At 39.2% G+C, this 15,908-nt stretch overlaps 1 protein-coding gene across 1 annotated transcript; it reads left to right on the forward strand.

Moving 5' to 3' along the window:
- Positions 1-4,494: 4,494 nt before the first annotated feature.
- Positions 4,495-15,693, forward strand: LOC111567715 (programmed cell death protein 10). Its single transcript, XM_023268997.3, has 8 exons — positions 4,495-4,618; positions 6,742-6,962; positions 7,594-7,647; positions 11,085-11,202; positions 11,422-11,548; positions 12,692-12,770; positions 12,883-12,965; positions 14,816-15,693. Exons 2-8 carry the CDS (start codon positions 6,873-6,875, stop codon positions 14,895-14,897), a joined length of 633 nt encoding a protein of 210 aa, XP_023124765.1. The 5' UTR covers positions 4,495-4,618; positions 6,742-6,872; the 3' UTR covers positions 14,898-15,693.
- The last annotated feature ends 215 nt before the right edge of the window (positions 15,694-15,908 follow it).

Consider the following 15,908-nt stretch of genomic DNA (forward strand, 5'->3'; position numbering starts at 1 on the left):
TCCGATTAAAATTTTCCGTTCTAGAGAGCTCTGGCAACAAACCACAAAGTTCCTCATAGATCTGACGAGATCTGGGCGTTTCTAGTGCTTTCGAGATGAATGGAAGGCAGTAGGATGGCAGTCCAATAAAAATAAAGGATGCTACTGCTTTTTATTCATAGACATCTTTATGCATTGATCTGTAATTTCAGTTTACTGTATGCATAAATATTATTTTTCACGCTCTGGGTCAATTGTGATTTTTTTTTTTGTTGATATTTTGCTTCCTTGTTTTAGACTAGTAGAGAGAAACAGCTAATTAAGTGTCAGACTGTTCCAAATTGTGTCACCTCTGCATCATTTCCAACTCAATGTTTAGAGCATTTTTCTCTCATGTGAAAACAAAAACTTTGGAAAGACTATTGAAAAAACAGGCCCTAAAGTAGAACTTCAGTGCAGCAAAGGTAAATACATTTGTTCATTTCATCCATCCATCTATTATCTATATACTGCTCGCGGGGGCCTGGAGTTTATCCCAGCTGACTTAGGGTGAAGGCAGGTGCAGGTGACACCCAGGACAGATCACCACTCTATCACAGGGCTACACTTAGAGACAAACAATCACACTCACATTCACACCTATGGACAATTTAGAATCACCAATTAACCTCAGTATGTTTTTGGACTGTGGGAGGAAGCTGGAGAACCCGTAGAAAACCCACACATGCACAGAGAGAACATACAAACTCCATGCAGAAAGATCCCAACCCCAGGCCAAGATGCGAACCAGGGATCTTCAAGCTATGAGGCGACAGTTCTAACTACCGTGTACAAATTCACAAGGGGGCCATCTGCCTTGACCGGTTGGGGTGAAAGTGGAGATTGAGGGGTGTGTTGAATATAGCAGAATGGATTGGGGTGGTAATAGCAGGAAAGCAGATGGAGAACAGACAATACAAACAGAACAATGAACTTGTGATGTCTGACATCAGTGAAACAAAATTCTGCACAGCTGCAACCCAATTAGTCTAACTGCATTAACATAGTTGTAAAATTGTCCATAGACACCAGAACTAACTGAGTTTTGGACCTATATGCCGTGTTCATCTTCATGTCTGCATCATGGCTCTGTATGAAAAAGATTCACCAAGATAGAAAAATATACAAGATGATGGGGGACTAACTAAAAATCATTTCAAACACAGCTGAATCAGTGATCAGGAGGTATAGAACGAGCCATAGAACCACTAATCAGTACCACAGAGGCCATCCTCCAAAAGTGGAAAACCATTACCAGAGGAATTGAAAAATCAGTTTTAGAGGCTTCACAATGATAGAAAAGGATACAAATGAATGGTGAGTATTATGATCGGTCGACAGATCATCCTCAGAAGCTGGAAGAATCCCGGAGAACCCTCTTTTCAGGACTGGACAATGGAATTGGGCAGAGCTGCTGCTTATGAAAGAATGTCATACAGGATAATGGACAGAACAGAAAAATATTATCTGAAGTGGGAAATGTACCTCGAGAGCATCCAGATGTCACAGTAAAGATCGGGCTAATGCGCAATGATGTCAAGGAGCTGGTGCCAGATGTATTTTGTTTTGTTCTATTTATGTGGCTACTTAGCCAGCTTACTCACTAAGGGTACTGCCTTCCATAATAGGCTGAGATGCAAATCACCTCTGAGAGTGATGGACCCTTCTTGGTTGTGGGTGGGTGGGATGGGAGGGTTTGAGTGTTGATGTTTGTATGTTGCAAAAATTTTAAAAACAATAAAAACTACAAATCATAAAAAAACAAATGAATGGTGAGTAACTAAAAAAAATCAGTGGACATACAGCTGCATCAGTACTCAGGAGGTATGGAATGAGTTATCATACCACTAATCAGCACCTCAGTGGCCATCCTCCAAAAATGATGCCATAAGCTATGCATTTCTCGCACAATGTAGCTCTGAAACACAGAATTACAAATGCTTCTGACTTAATATAGTGGTTAGCAATGGAAATCAGAGTTTCTATGACAGTTCAGATGAAACACATTCTATGACATCAAACTCTATGGATGGCATCTAAGAAAAACACCCACGGTTGCTTTTTTTTTGGCACAAAACTGCAAAATTAAATTTTGCTAAAGAAAATGAAAAGAAGCCTGATATATACTGGAGTATATTCTTTAGTCAGGATGATACCAAGATAAATTTGTTTAGCATGTTTGTTGTGAACCTGCTCAGGACTGTCACGGTGAATGCATTGTCATGACAGTGAAGCGCTGAAGTTTGAGTGCGATAATATGGGGCTGCATGCATGCAAAAGGTAGAGAGAACAATTGTAGATGGCACCATGAATACCAACACTGGCTGAAAAGATGACTCCCAGTCTGCAGAGGACTAGCAGAATTTCATAATTTCATAATGGTAAAGATACAAAGCATACTGCTAAAGTCGTACAAGAGTTTTTAAAGAAGGACAAAGTGAAAACTGCAACCTCGCCAAGTATGCTGAATGACTTGAACACCTTCAGGGTATTTTACAGAACAAGTTAGAGCGAGGGAACACATCCCTTCCAGCAATTAGTGACTGAAAAGAAATGTGTCTGAAGAATAGCAGAACATCTCTCCAGAAATTTATGCTACACTGGTTTCCTCCATGCAGAAGAGAATTGAGTCTGCCATTAAAAAGAAGTGAAATATGAGGCAATTAAAAAATAACAGATTCAAATCCGAGTAATGAAATTGTTCCAACTTTTGCAGCATTGATTTCCTACTGTGGAGCCTATAGTTTTAATAATGTAATTTTTAACTGTTAATTTTTTTCATTTTAGTTTTATCTAAAAAGGCCATTTTCTCAAAATTAGTTTTGTCTCCAACTCTGAGCCAGAAATCCCCACTTCAGTAACACTTACATACACCAAACTTTCCAGTTTTATTTCTATGTAACTTCTGAAAGTTTTTCCGATATACAGTTATATATCCGTAACAGTCTGATTTATTGAATATTTAATTCCTAAAAACATGGCTGAAAGGATTTTTTCCCCCAGTCTGTTGTTGATATACAGCATTTTGTGATTAATGTAGTGGTAAAAAAGAGATATACAAAATTAAACTAAACTTTTCAATCTGCCTTAATGCAATGTTCAGATTTCTGCTTTGGAAATCATTGTAAATTAGGAAATTTATTAATAAATTCCCACAACGGCATATTTTAACACGACGTTTTTACTGTAAACAGTAAACATAGAGTAAAGAATGTGCCAACAAGAGCTTTAAATATGCATTTTATACACTAAAATAGCATAATAATAACAACAAAGATGCCATTTATAGAGCTCCTGTAACCACGAATAGTCCTATCATTGAGTCCACAAGAAGTTGTAACATGAATTTAGAAGGGCATCAATAAATGAAGATAACAATGATGACCAACTTTTAAGAATAAAGAAGGAGTTGTAAATATAACATACTGATATAGCACACTCATCAGAGAACTAATCCATTCATATACTGTATTTACAAGAGAAGGCTTACTGGCATTTTCCCTCATGAAAAATAGAGAGGATTCTACCTCCTGTGATGAATTTGTTGACCAGGTGGCTACTCGTGCATGTACCCTGAGGGCTTCATCCATTTATCCAGAGCCGGCACTCCTCTGACCCATCACAGTGACACTATCCAGACAGCTCAATAGGCAGCCAGTAAGATGATCTCTACATTCCTCTGAATAAGATAACAGATGGGACCCTTGACCTTTTGACATGCTTAGAATGTAAGGAGGCGATATGGACATATGGTCATTAGGTACGAAGGGGATGTGCATCTTGGTTACACTTGATAAAAAATTTGGGGAGAAACACCATCTCATTTTGCTAGATGTACAGAACCAAAAAAAGACAGCTTATCTTGTCTCCTCACTGCTGTGATATTTTCTTTATTTAGTTTTCTCAGCGCTTTCTGTACATTAGAGGTTACCTGAGCTGGAAACTACATTGTAATAGTGTGCACTCTTACATCTCACTCAAATCCAACACCAGAAAAATATCTGAAAGAATTTAAAGAAATATTCCACCAATCTAGTGTTATGTTTTTATCCATTTAAATAGAGACTATCATCATTGCAAAGGTTTTTACAGACAGCTTTGTTCATATATTAGTAATAGCTTAATTCCTAGAACATTTTATTCTAAAAAAGACCCTGAAAATAACAGTAGGTTTTCTGGCTTTTGACAGTATTTTCTAATTTATTGAGTAATGAAAAGGAATATTCAAAATCCTCTCTATGGTAATATGTCCGCAAAATGGCTTAATTTAGTGATCAGATTTAATAACTTTATCCAATATACAGATTTTTAAACACTGAGTAAAGCCTACATATATCAGTCAAATAAAACAGCGGTGTGATATTTCTAAAAACTTCCACAAACCGACTCAAAAATGCTCCAAAAAAAATCAATCCAAGTGACGTCTCAGTCGTTCCATCCGCCCGCTCTCTGATTGGCTGTTGTGTGTTTACGTAGCAACGGTCCGGAAGATGTCGCTCGGGCCAGTCCTAAAAAACTTCCGCCTTAAGTTGTAAAGAAAACACAGCAGCTAAAAGGCGATCGACGGCGTAACCAGCCCGTTTAAGAAGTCAGACCAAAGGTAGATACCAGTGCACACTTAACACTCACACGCTAACTCACACACCCGCCATAAAGCGGTCTGTCGACGTGTTTTAGCTCAACGGCAAATACAAATCCACAATTTGGTGGAGCTAGCGTGTAAGCTACGTTGTTCACTGCTAGCAGTTCGCTACCATCGATTCACTCGGCCACAGGCCTCAAGTGGATGTCTTTATGTCTAAATCGCGCTAAATATGCCTTTTTACCCAGCCAGTTATTGTTCTGACAATGGATTTTGATAGCCCGTCACTTTACATAAAACAGCAAACCTTATTTGGCGTTACAATAGCTACTTAGTTAGCCTTGTCCAGTTAGCTTAGTAGCACTTACCTGGGGCTGTCTGCATCCATTTAGCTAGTTAACCAGTCAGTTTAGCCTGCCAGTTAGCCAGCCATCGTGTGAGTAACTCTGGTAGAGAATTTGTAACATTAATCAACGTTATGACAAATCTTTGGATATTTAAAGTCTTGAACATGCCATGAATTGCGCACGTACTTGAAAAGACTAGCCAATACCCTGAAGTGCCTCCTATTTAGTAAGCTAGTAACTAAGCTACCAAACATTTCTTATCCAGTCTTGTGTTTTTATCCAATAATACATACTGTTATCAGTGTATCAAAGCAGTCAATAAACAGAAGGGTGTTATCTTGATTGCAACAAGTCCGTCTTGTTTCCATGATGTTGAAATTGTCCTCCATTTCAGTTTGGTCATTTAAATCTTGCTGTCATCAGCCAGGTAACAGATAACTGTGCCACTCCCCTCCTTCAAGTTAAACAAACCAACAAGTTATCTCCTCCTGTTGACTAACCGGCATAGCATAGCTAAGTTGTAGTCTAGGTGGGTATGTCATTATCAATAGGTCATGTAATAAGGAACAAGATGTTGCATACTTGAGGTAATGTAATAGTAGATAACAACATATACTAATTTAGATAGGCTTATTGTTTGTCCTTGGACTGTGCAACAGTGATCATTTTAAATGACCTATTGATGAATGATGAATTTAACCACTTTAGTCTATTTGTTAAGGTACACAGGTGATTATTTACAATATTAACACATTATGTCAAACACCACAAATAGAAATAAAGGAGGATGAGGACTGATCCCACCTTAATACACATTAATAAGGAAAGCAAGACAAATCTGTAGGACCACATAGGACAACCAGAGCAAAACCACCACACTGTACTGAGGTTAAGCTTTCTAGGGGATGGCCTCCTGGACTAGCCATCACCAGACAGGGACTCTACACTGGCCTCAAGTCTACAGCCCTCAGTGCAGGCTATTGGGAATGTGTTGCTTAGATGGAGGTGGTGGGAGGTGCAGGGTCATGGGTGTTTCCAGGTTGCATAACCTGTATGGACTTGCAAGATCAATTACCTGTCCACCATGTGCCACAGCCTCCACTAGGTGAGATCTGCTGGTGCAGATGGGGTTAATGAGATGCCCAGGTGACTGTGGACTAGTGCACCTCAGGAGACCAGCAGGGAAGCTATTGTGAGAGCGATAGATGTATAGGGTTGCCGTTATTGAGGGATTCCTAGTCTGTTTATGAACCAAGGAGGGAGAATGCTTGGGATTTGATTGTGCAGCTGAACTTTGCATTTCTATTATTTGCTATCATGCCAATTTGTATCTTAAGCATTTATGTGAAACTAGCAAACCTTATGGAGCAATTTTCTCATTGCTGTTGTTCATCAATTGGACTTCATGTCCAATGCCAAGTACACATCTCTTATCAGTGCCCATTCAAATGTAAAATCTGTACAGCTCATTGCATGAAACTTACCAAAATCATTTTTATGTAAGAAAACAAGAGGCCAGGAATGAATGTGCTACTAGTCAGCAGCTACCTGTAACTGAATGAATGTAACTGTAAGCAGGAAGAGGGAATTTTCTAATGTCACTGATAAATAAACTGTACTTAATATTATTTGGTCTCATCATAGACAATACGGGATCAGTAGGAAATGATAAGGTGGGTTAGGTGAATGCATCCCTACCAACCAAACTGATATGTGTAGGTCAGTGTCTATAAAGAAGTAGTTGAAACTTACTTCATCAATACTTCTCTGTTGTCTTTCAAACGTTTTCTCCAGGCTCTTGTCACTCTGGAGCTTGAGTGGGTTTCAGAGTGTGTGTGAGTGTGAGTGGGTGAGTGCATGTGTGAGTGTGTGTGAGCTGCAGTTTCCTCCTCACTGTTTCAACAAGAGCTGCTCCTCCCTGGAGGATGACAATGGAGGAGATGAAGAATGAAGCGGAGACAAACTCCATGGTATCCATGACGCTGTATGCCGTGATGTACCCAGTTTTCAATGAGGTACAGCATCAAATGTCGACGAAAGAAACTTCTGTGTTTCCTTGCAAAGAAAAACAAACGTTGCAGAGGGCAATGAGGGAGATGTGAATTTAGTTTGTCTGTAATGTAGTCAGGTAACACAAGTGAATTGTTCAGTTACCTGAAGATGTTCAGTCACAGGAGGAAAAACTACTATAACATTGTTTTCATTACAATTTAATGTAACTTAATATATGTGACAGATTATCCACATGGAAGTTGAGGCTAAAGGAATAGAGTTAAGATAGAAGGAACAAACTGTTACACAGTGTGATTTACATTTGTATTAGACTGATAAAAATGAATTTTCCTGAGAACCAAAAGTGCAACGAGACTAAATTTTACTATATTGTGTAACTTATTTCCTCAAAGGACAATGATTTGATTGCTGAACTGGAGGATCAGAAATTGGAAACCAATTTTTGTGTTATTTTCCAAGTAAAATGAAAAAGCTGATGCTAGCTGAACCTGCGCCTGCCTTTTTAACATAATCATATCTAACTTGGCGCACAGCTGCATTTTAAACCTGTAAAACTTCCATTCATATGCTTGGTGACACAGTAAGGTGATTTTTGCAGTGACATGTGGTCTTTCTTTTTTTTCCCCCCATTAGCTGGAGAGGATCAACCTGTCAGCAGCTCAGACACTAAGAGCAGCCTTCATAAAGGTAGGACTGTGCATTAATCAAATAACCTGAAACATAAAATACCAATTTTATCAATGCATTTTATTGACCCGTCAGTTCTTCAGTTCTCTCTTTGAGGACACTATGGCAGATATTGTGTGCTCACTTTGGTTTGGACTGTGGTTGAAATGGACAGAAGCTTCCAGATTTAGCATGACGTGATACCAAAAATTGGTCCAGATGTTGCCTGATGCAAAATCACTTCGTAGAAATGCCAAAAGCAATACCGCATTGTGTTGCAAAAATGGAAGTGAAATGATTACATGAAACAGCAGCTGCTTGCTTCCTCTGTAAAGTCAACAGTGTTTGCTCTCTAAAAAGGGGTAACAAGCACTGACAGCTAGCGATTTTAAAAATTGCCCTCAGAATCATCACTTTTATTGAACAGAAATAACAATGGCACATTATAATGCAAACTGTTGATTTACAATAGCAGGCTGCCACATATTCAGCCTCACTTCCGAGTTAAGCTTTGACTTTTTGTGCTTGCCATAGTTTGCACATTTTCTGAGAGACATTGGCAACAGTGTCGAAGTACTCAGTGGCTGTTTTACTTCCAGAAAAAGAAGTCAATCTAATTTGGTGACTACTTGTGTTTAGACCTATTTTTACTTTAGTTTATAATGCTAATTTAAAGCACTTACTTTGCTGAGTACGGAGCTTTTGTAAAGGATGAAGGTGATGACTAGAGCTAAGAAAACACATCTCGAGCAAAAATACCCTTCATATATCTCCTGTAGTGGTTTTGTACTTCCTCTTGTGGTTTTGCTATCTTTTGCAATCTTTTTTAACCACATTTTGTCGATGTCTGTCCCCATTTTTCACTTGCAATATTTAAAATTGATTCGCTTGCCGAAAAAAGGAAGAAAAATGCACAGCAAAATTGTTAATTAGCTTTGAGGAGAGAAATCTTGTTACCAACGCCACGCTTCCTTCCTCGTTTGCACCTTCTTAAAAAGTGTGAACATTTTCCTTTTTAAAAAAAAAAAAAAAAAAAAAAAAGCAAATGGGACTATGGTGAAGCACAATCTCTGAAGGGGAGTGATGGTAAAATGGAACATGAGATGGACGGGCAGTGTCAACAGTCATGCAGGCATTGTATCAGGCTTTTGATTTACCAGTCGATCTATATTCCAATCCTTATTTCTTGGCATGGGCTTGAGACTGTGACTGAAAGAATGAGATTGTGGATCCAAGAAGCCAAAATAGTTTTTTTCTGTAGTGTGGCAAGAGACATAGTAAAGAGCTCGAGGTAGAGTTGTTGCTCCTTCATGTTAACTGAGGTAGTTAAGGTGGTCTGGACTAGTGCTGCAGCTGTCGATTATTATAGTAATCGAGTATTCTATCGATTATTCTGGCCATTATTCGAGTAGTCGGATTCTGCGTTTGGCATGCGCATTATAGCATCAAAAGCAGAAGTGAGCGCGCTATGCAACAGAAATAACCGTCCAGGCGGAACACAAGCGGACATCTGCGATGTATTGTACATACATTATAGTATAAGGGTTTTGTACAAATATAGTATATTACAGAAGTATTCAACTAAAACTCAAAGCCATGGGAACCCACATGTATTAAGTTGTTGATGCAGAAATCACATTAATATGTTTTTAGATTTGCTCCGTCTAAACTGCTGGAACTGCACCTGATAGAACACAAACAGGAAAACTGATTTGTATTTATTACAGAGAATATTCAATCAGTAACATTAGCTTCACTTTGATTTGGCCACAAATTAAAGTGATTTCCTTCATTATGGGACAGTGTCAGACCTACATACACTTTAATACAATATCATGTTTGAATATATGAAGTTTGGTAGTTTTACTGTGAAGCTGGCAGTTAGAAATAATCAGCTGCATTGATTGGTAAAATCAATACATTACACACGTTTAACAGTTTTCTACCAGCATTCCTGTCTTCCATAATTTCCAGTCGCAGCGGTTTTTACCATCATAAATTTTTATGTTTCTCATTGTTCTCCATTAAAACAACCTGTTTGTAATTGTTTCATTTTGTGCAGAAGATTGGTCAAATGATGCATTAAGCACTCCTGTTTGTGTGGACGAGTTTGAAGCAGAAAGTCTGAGTTAACGAAGAAAGTTGATAATTCTGACTGAGGTTTTAGTTTTTGTCAGGCTGACCTACACAAAGAAAGCCTGACTATGTCAAACGGCCTTCATAGTTCAGTTTTATGAGCTGTTAAATGCCGTAAACACTAGAAAAGCTGCACCAGTTAAAATAGAAGCGTCCCGTTTAATTTAAGATCCCCTTAGAATTTATTGATTATAGGTCGGGGTCTGTATAGGATGAAGTCTGGTTCCAGACTTGGACCGCAGTCTGCCACCTGCGCTCTAGTATGTAGTCATTAGACGAAACCTTGATTTAGAGAATTTTACTAATCATATAACTCGAGGAATCGTTTCAGCCCTAGTCTGGACATCTTTAGATTCCCTCCTGGACAACTGTTTTTGGAGGTTTTCTGTCCTCAGGAAAGACACCAGGTGGGACCCACAACCTACTGGAGGGGTTACATATCTCATCTGGCTTGGGAACACCTTTGGATCCCCCTGGAGGACCTGGAAAATGCTCTTGGAGTGAGGGATATCTGGAATTCCCTTCTTAGCTTGTTGCCACTGCGACCTAATTCTGGATAGGTAGAAGATAATAACTTAAACCGTAACAATAAGTTGGGAATTTGCCTCTAACATTTCGCCAGTCTTACATTTGTTATTGGTTATGTATTAGGTTTATATGAAGTTCATGAGACCACCTCATTTTTCATGATTTAGATTCAAATCAATTGACTCGTCAGGTATTAAAAGAACCGCAAAGTTGCTGTTATTCAAACTAGTGTGATTTTCAAAGCAATATCCGCCTATAGTCATAAGACGGGGCTCTGTTAATGTCTACACACTGCTCTGATTGCACTGGAATAATAAAAGCACAGTGGCCATAGATTGCCTCTATACCGCTACAGATGAGCAGTTGTGTTCACAGTGTGTGCCGATGAAATATTAATGAAGGAGAAGCAGCTTTGTCGTTATACAAACCAAAGGGAGATGTGATCACCTTACAGCTGTTTTACTATGACATTTGTGGGTCTTTTGTTCACTTGTCTCTCTCTGATTAGTCTCTCTGCTGCCCCCGCTGCTTGCTGACTGGTGTAATTCAAGGTTGAATTATTCAGGAGGAGAGCTTTTGTGCATTCATCTGAACTGCTCACAGCAGACACCTGACATTCAATAAAGTTCTGGCTTTGTTCTCTGCAGCTCCAGCTAAGCTTCCTCTCGCTTTTATTGGAAATGACAAACTGAGCTTTAGTTGTTTTTTTTTTTGGTTTGTTTTTTTTTTTCCTCGTATATGTGTTGCTTGTTGGTCTTCCTCACCCGGCATGTGCAATTCTTGTTTTTTGTCAGGCGGAGAGGGAGAACCCTGGCCTGACTCAGGACATTATAATGAAGATCTTGGAGAAAAAGAACGTCCAAATCAACTTCACCGAATCCCTACTGCGCATGGCAGCTGATGATGTGGAAGGTGAGCACATAAGAGAAAGAGGCACCTTGATATTACGGTAGAAATGGTGGCGGTGAAATCAGTGTTTTTGTCGGTTGATGCACCTAATTGCGATCATTATAATCTTCAGTTTATCGGGTGTACAGTTATGCTGTGACCTCACCAGCGGCATGCCCTGTCTGTGTCGAGTATCTAAATGATCGACATCCTGGAAATATTCCAAACACCTTTTTCCTGCAGAGTTCATGATTGACCGACCTGAGCAGGAGTTCCAGGACCTAAATGAGAAGGCCAGAGCCCTGAAACACATCCTCAGCAAAATCCCCGATGAGATCAATGACAGAGTACGCTTCCTACAAACTATCAAGTGAGTGTGAGCAACAGACACCCCCACGCACACACTCCTACACACACACACACACGAAGCTGTTTTAAAACACAAGTGCACACTGCGGTTAGAAATAAATATAGCAGTTTACACATTACCAACAAATCTGTCCCACAGGGCGCAGTGTTCAGGCCCTTAACTCCAGTCTCTCCAGTGTTGCACAGCAGGGGCATCAATTTGGAGCTAAAATGCAATCTGGGAATTAATCTCTTGCCCGGTAATGTTTAGTTTCATCGACTTGGTCTTTATCTTGCATTTGAGCAAATATTTTCCCAATATAAGACACAAAATAACTCACAGCGCTGGAGTTAGCTGGTTGTTTCTCTGTAGAAACGGTCTTGATAGGTTAGAATTTATTTGTATTTGAAGATTTGTAAAGTGTGCACACATAAATAGCGATGTCGTCTGAGAGAGATCTTGGATGTGCAATTCATGGCTCTAAATGGCAATAGCAGCAGAAAATGGAGAAAATTTAGGTCAACACACACCTTCTCCAATTCCTCTTAGACGCGTGTTCCTTCCATTAACTTTGCATCTAAACGTGCTGGCTGAATTAGCACCTGGTCGCATCTCAGTGAAAATTGTCATGGTAATTTTACTAATTTGGATCCGTAACATTTACTTTCAACATGGCACATGCCTGAACTGTATGTGGTTGTGCGTGTGAAAGGAGTTTTGAAATGTTTTGCATTGGAAAGCCAGCCGTTATTGTTGGAGACGGTGCAAAACAAAACACTGTTCTCAGTGTACGATTGTTGATTTATTGCAATGTGTTTTTTATGAGGAGGATAACGTTACTCATTTTTTGTAGACCATCATCCCCGAGAGACATTCTTTGGGTTGCACTGGTCTCTATGCATTTCAATTGACCTGATTAGGAGGTAATAAATGAGAAGAGAGTTAGAAAGCACAGTACAGCTGACGAACTAGGTGTGAAAGTGGGGTTTGTCGGTTTTGGAAAGTTACAATAAAGGGCATCACAGACATACCTGTCCAATTTCGGAAAGGTTTTGGACGAGGAGGTTCATAGAGAGCATGAATCGTTTTTTTACATTGACCGTTTACACCTCTCGTTTGAATTTGACTTGTGATTTCCTGTGTTCTCCTGTCTTTTGTTTACAGAGACATAGCCAGCGCCATTAAAGAGCTCCTGGACACAGTCAATAATGTCATTAAAAAATATCAGTACCAGAATCGCAGAGTGAGTACTATTAAATATGCGCATTTGTAATTGTTTTTGCATTTTATTATTATTATTTGTTTCTAATTACTGTCTTGTTTTTTTGTTTTGTGTTTTTTTTTTGCTTGCCAAGGCCCTGGAGCACCAGAAAAAGGAGTTTGTGAAATACTCCAAAAGTTTCAGCGACACCCTCAAAACATACTTCAAAGACGGAAAGTAAGTTTAACCTTAAGCCCACATATTGTGCCTCAGCTCTGCATTGCACTGTTTGTTCTAGAAAAATTGTGTCAAAGGACTGGGAAAGAAAAGTGAGATGGAAAGAGTGACAGGTACGGGGGCAGATTTTTTTTTCTATTTTTGTTTTTCGAGGTTAAAAACTTCCTTCAGCTGAAGTGTATTTACGTGATGTTAGGTTAGAGCTGAAATAATTTACCAAATTGTGTATTTTGTTGATTAAATAATACCTTTGAGGTAATTTGAAAGGAGTAGTTTGCTATTGTGGGAGTCTAACAGGTGGTTAGATGGTTACTTTTCACTGTTGTAATCAACGCGTTAAATCCATACATTATTTTTTAATCAATCACTTAATCATAATTTCACTTAAAACTTTAAATTAAAATAATATTTTTGACCTCTAGAAGAGATCAGAAAGCAAATTATGCATTATTTTGTAAAGTTTGATTTACACAATGCGATAAGTCGGGCAGGACAAATTGTGCCTCTGGGCATTTTCTGCTCTTGTCACATTTTTCACTCACTGTGGGCTCATTTTTCATCGCAGCACAATGTCCTGGACCTCTATAAAAACAGCACGACACAGCTACAAGCAGAGATAATTCAAAAGTATCTTTTACACAGTATTGAAAAGTTATAATGGCATCAGTGACAAAAACATAAAAATAAAAGTTGAACTTGTTTGATTACATATTTTACAAACATTGTAGAAACTTGGAACAATGTGCAACATTTGTCCCACAGTTGTTATCAATACATGGTGGCTCTGTGTACTTTAGGTTTTCTACTACTTGCATTTTAATTGTTTTTATATTTCCTGTTTGCTATATGTAAATGCAGCCTGCAGTTCAGCCAAAAAATCCCTGAAGTTTTGTCATGTCACTATTAACCACAGCTGAGTCACTAATGACTTTCCAGTTGCACCTGGGAGGGCACAATTTTTTGTTTTTAGTAGAATCTGGTTGGAGCAAACTATTTGTTTTTGGTGAATTTTTAAACAATGAGTCTTTACATTTAGATTTGGTTAATTTTCCCAACCAAACAGCACTTTGCAGATGAGTAGTTTAAGGACTATTGATCCAGCAATTCTTTAAATTTTTACAGTTCCTGTTTCTGACAAATGCTGTAATTTTGGTGATTGTTTTTAAAGATGCCTTTTAAACATGCTGGCTGGATTACTGGATTTCAGAGGGCTAAGATATACAATTTGCAGCAAGTCTGAGGAATTAAACTGTCATATCAGTGGTTTTAGAAATTCATGCCATCCTCATTGTGTATACTGAAATTGAAGCTTGACTTAAAAATATTACAAATGAAATTGCAATCTCTGCAATTAGATATTTTCCCCAATTCGTTCAGCCTAATGATCAGCACCAACATAAATCAGGATTCACAAAGTTATTAAACACACCTCACAGCATAATGTAATAGTTAAATATGGTTAAACAGTGCTACAAACTGCATGCTTCAGAACGACAGAACTTTGGTGACAGTGCTGACAAAATCCAAACCTGATAAGCTAGATAGCAAATACACTGTTTTGCCTGGTGTGTTTAGGACTTCCAGATCCTGTAGCATTGTTTTCATACCATTTAGCTCCTTATGCATACATAGTATCATCCTCCCTTGCAGAGAGGACAGAGAGGAACAAGAGCAGGAATGTTTGCAGTCGGTCATTTGTTAACAAGGCCTGTGGTTTGAGTTTGAATGACTCGACCAGCCAGAACCAGCTGGGCCCGGTTTTCCATTGTCTTTCCCCGCTAATGGTTTACCAGCTGTTGAAACGGCGTCTGCGAGCGTTTTTCTCAAGCTGTAATTTTCTGTGTTCCCAGGGCAATAAACGTCTTCATCAGTGCAAACCGGCTCATCCACCAAACCAACCTCATACTGCAGACCTTCAAAACCGTGGCCTAGCCTTCCATCTCCTCCCCCCTGAGACCACAGCGTCCCCTCCCACCCCCCTACAACGTCCTGCGGGGGAGCAACTGCTAGAACGGCGGAAGCTTGAAGAGCGCCTCACCCATATATGTAAATTAGAGTTAATTTTAGGGTCGGGGGCGATTTCATTGGAGTCGAGATTCTAGATTCCAGTTCAAAAGACTGAAAAGTGCCATTTGTGATTTTCAATGAGGATTTTCCAGTCTTGAAATGGAACTGAATGGGGCCCAAAGTCTTGGTTAATTGCTTTTATTTGGACAATTTTAATTTATAACCCCGGTCTTGTTGGGAGGTGGTGAGGCGAGTTGTTTATTAAAGACTAATTGCCATTTTTCTAATATATTCATGTTGATCATTTTACTTTTAGCTTTTCAGTCATGGCTACACATCTGAGACCGCACTCAGTAGGGGTGAGTCTCAGGCGTCTATACTGGTTTTCTCTTCTTGCCTCCTATTTTGTGTCATTTTTGCCATGGTCTGTATGCGCAGGACTGACAAAAGCACCTGACTGCAGGCGAAAAACAGTCGCGAGGAGAGGAAGCAGTGTTGGACATTTGAGGCAGACTCAGATTTTGTTTCTCTTTATTATCAGAAGAAAGCCAAATGACTTCCAGCACAGTGTGCGCCTTACCAAGTCCTGTAACATTCCCTCCTCTCAGAGTGTAATGAAGTGGAGCCAGTCCCTGCTGTTGGGGGATGTAGAGAGAGAAATGAAAGTTCTGTATTTAACTGATATCTGGTTGCAAATGTTCAATAAATAGTTTCCAAATGATGATGCTTTTTTAAATGTGTCTGAGTCCCAATATGTGTGAAGTGGCTTCTTTCCCCTGAGGGAGTGGACAGTGCTGAGGGAGGTTTTAAAATTTGGAAAATCCATTCTCTTTTACGCAGATCTCTCAAAAACGGATTTGTCTCTAACTTAGAACTCAAGCGATGTAGCTTTGCACTTCTATGACAGTCTGGGTATGACTGGATAATCTATAATTC

This window comes from Amphiprion ocellaris, chromosome 20 (assembly GCF_022539595.1).
Source record: "Amphiprion ocellaris isolate individual 3 ecotype Okinawa chromosome 20, ASM2253959v1, whole genome shotgun sequence".
In the NCBI taxonomy this organism is placed as follows: domain Eukaryota; kingdom Metazoa; phylum Chordata; class Actinopteri; family Pomacentridae; genus Amphiprion; species Amphiprion ocellaris.